This window comes from Palaemon carinicauda, chromosome 21, assembly GCF_036898095.1.
Source record: "Palaemon carinicauda isolate YSFRI2023 chromosome 21, ASM3689809v2, whole genome shotgun sequence".
Classification (NCBI taxonomy): Eukaryota; Metazoa; Arthropoda; class Malacostraca; order Decapoda; family Palaemonidae; genus Palaemon; species Palaemon carinicauda.
In genome coordinates, this window is record NC_090745.1 from 86895286 (window position 1) to 86896747 (window position 1462).

Here is a 1462-nt window from a genome sequence, read left to right on the forward strand (position 1 = left end):
TGTCCAGGACCCTTTAATTATTAGTCGTTTAAACTTTGATGAACTAGATTTCATCTGCGTAGCAGGTTTAATCTTGGGAGATTAGGACGAGTTTATTTGCCATATATTATCTCAAATTTATTAATTTGCATGAAAAAATATCCACGTAAAAGATAACGGTTGTTTATATATCGGAACTTTTGATTTCTCTCTCTCTCTCTCTCTCTCTCTCTCTCTCTCTCTCTCTCTCAATGTTTCTAAGAAATATTGTTTATAAGAATAACAGCATCAAATCCAAATCATAACAACTCTGAAAATCTCCAATTGCATCAAGATCTGTTCTAAAACTTTATGTAAATAATACACACACACATATATGAGAGAGAGAGAGAGAGAGAGAGAGAGAGAGAGAGAGAGAGAGAGAGAGAAATTCTAAAAGTAAAGGAAGACAAGAAAGAGGCGCCGAGATGAAGGCCGGATAAGCAACAAGTAGACAATGAAAGAAAATAAAACCAAATAAAAAACGAGACAAATTAGAATCGAGATAGCCAATGCAATGACTCGGATTCCAAGGATATAATAACCCACTAATTTAAAAGTAACATCTTACTCCGAAAATTTGTGAAATATAGATAAATTTGAAATAGAATGTAAATAAATTCGAATTAGTCGCATAAGGGTACTGTGTAATAATTAATTGATTTAAATATAAAAGAACATCAGAATTAACAAAATTGGTTAGTAAAACTACCAAATAATAGGGAATATCCAAATGGACTTGACAGGAATGTCGAATGGTCGAGCACCTTCAGCGGCAGGGAAGGTTGAACCTCACAAAGGAAAAAGGTTACGAAGAAAAGGTCAGAGGGAACAGTCAACGAATGACAGGAGGAGGCAAGTATAAATAGAGCAGTCGGTCCCTGCATGAACCACACACACTCTCGTGCATCAACAACTACCAACATGCGTGCTCTGGTGGGTACTTCAAATGTTCAGTTATCTAAGCTAACATTTATCATTTTGTCCGGGTATACTGTTGTGTAAAAAATTGAAACATTTTTGTCTGTAATATTACGATTTTACGGAATCTATTTATTCAACTCAAGCATATGACTGATAACTATATAGAAAAGTGTATCATGTTCAAAATTTATTTGCCTTAATTTGCTTTTAAGAGCTTTAGCGTACTAGTGCTATTTACAGCAACTGTCATTCGAGACATATTTCCGGTTTGACGGAATTCTCGAGGCTGATCTTGATCTTTCAATAACTGATGGCAGAGACTAAACAAAAGTAATCTATTACTAATGGTGCTTTATATTCACGAAAACTAATTTATCTACAGTAGTAATTCCTCATGAGCCTTTGGTGTAGGCATGTAAAAACGGTGATGATATCCAAATTTTAATTACAGAATTCCTATTATAGGCCTACATGATAAACACAGTGGAAACAATTGAAAAACAGCATACATCAAATCTTT

The 1462-nt window shown here is 34.2% G+C and overlaps 1 protein-coding gene across 1 annotated transcript in view; it reads left to right on the forward strand.

Moving 5' to 3' along the window:
- Positions 1–833: 833 nt before the first annotated feature.
- Positions 834–1462, forward strand: part of LOC137614700 (fibrous sheath CABYR-binding protein-like) — a 2466-nt gene continuing 1837 nt past the window's right edge. The window contains exon 1 of the mRNA XM_068344387.1: positions 834–954. Coding sequence (XP_068200488.1) covers positions 904–954 — 51 coding nt within the window. The 5' untranslated portion in view covers positions 834–903. The remainder of the gene's footprint in view (positions 955–1462) is intronic.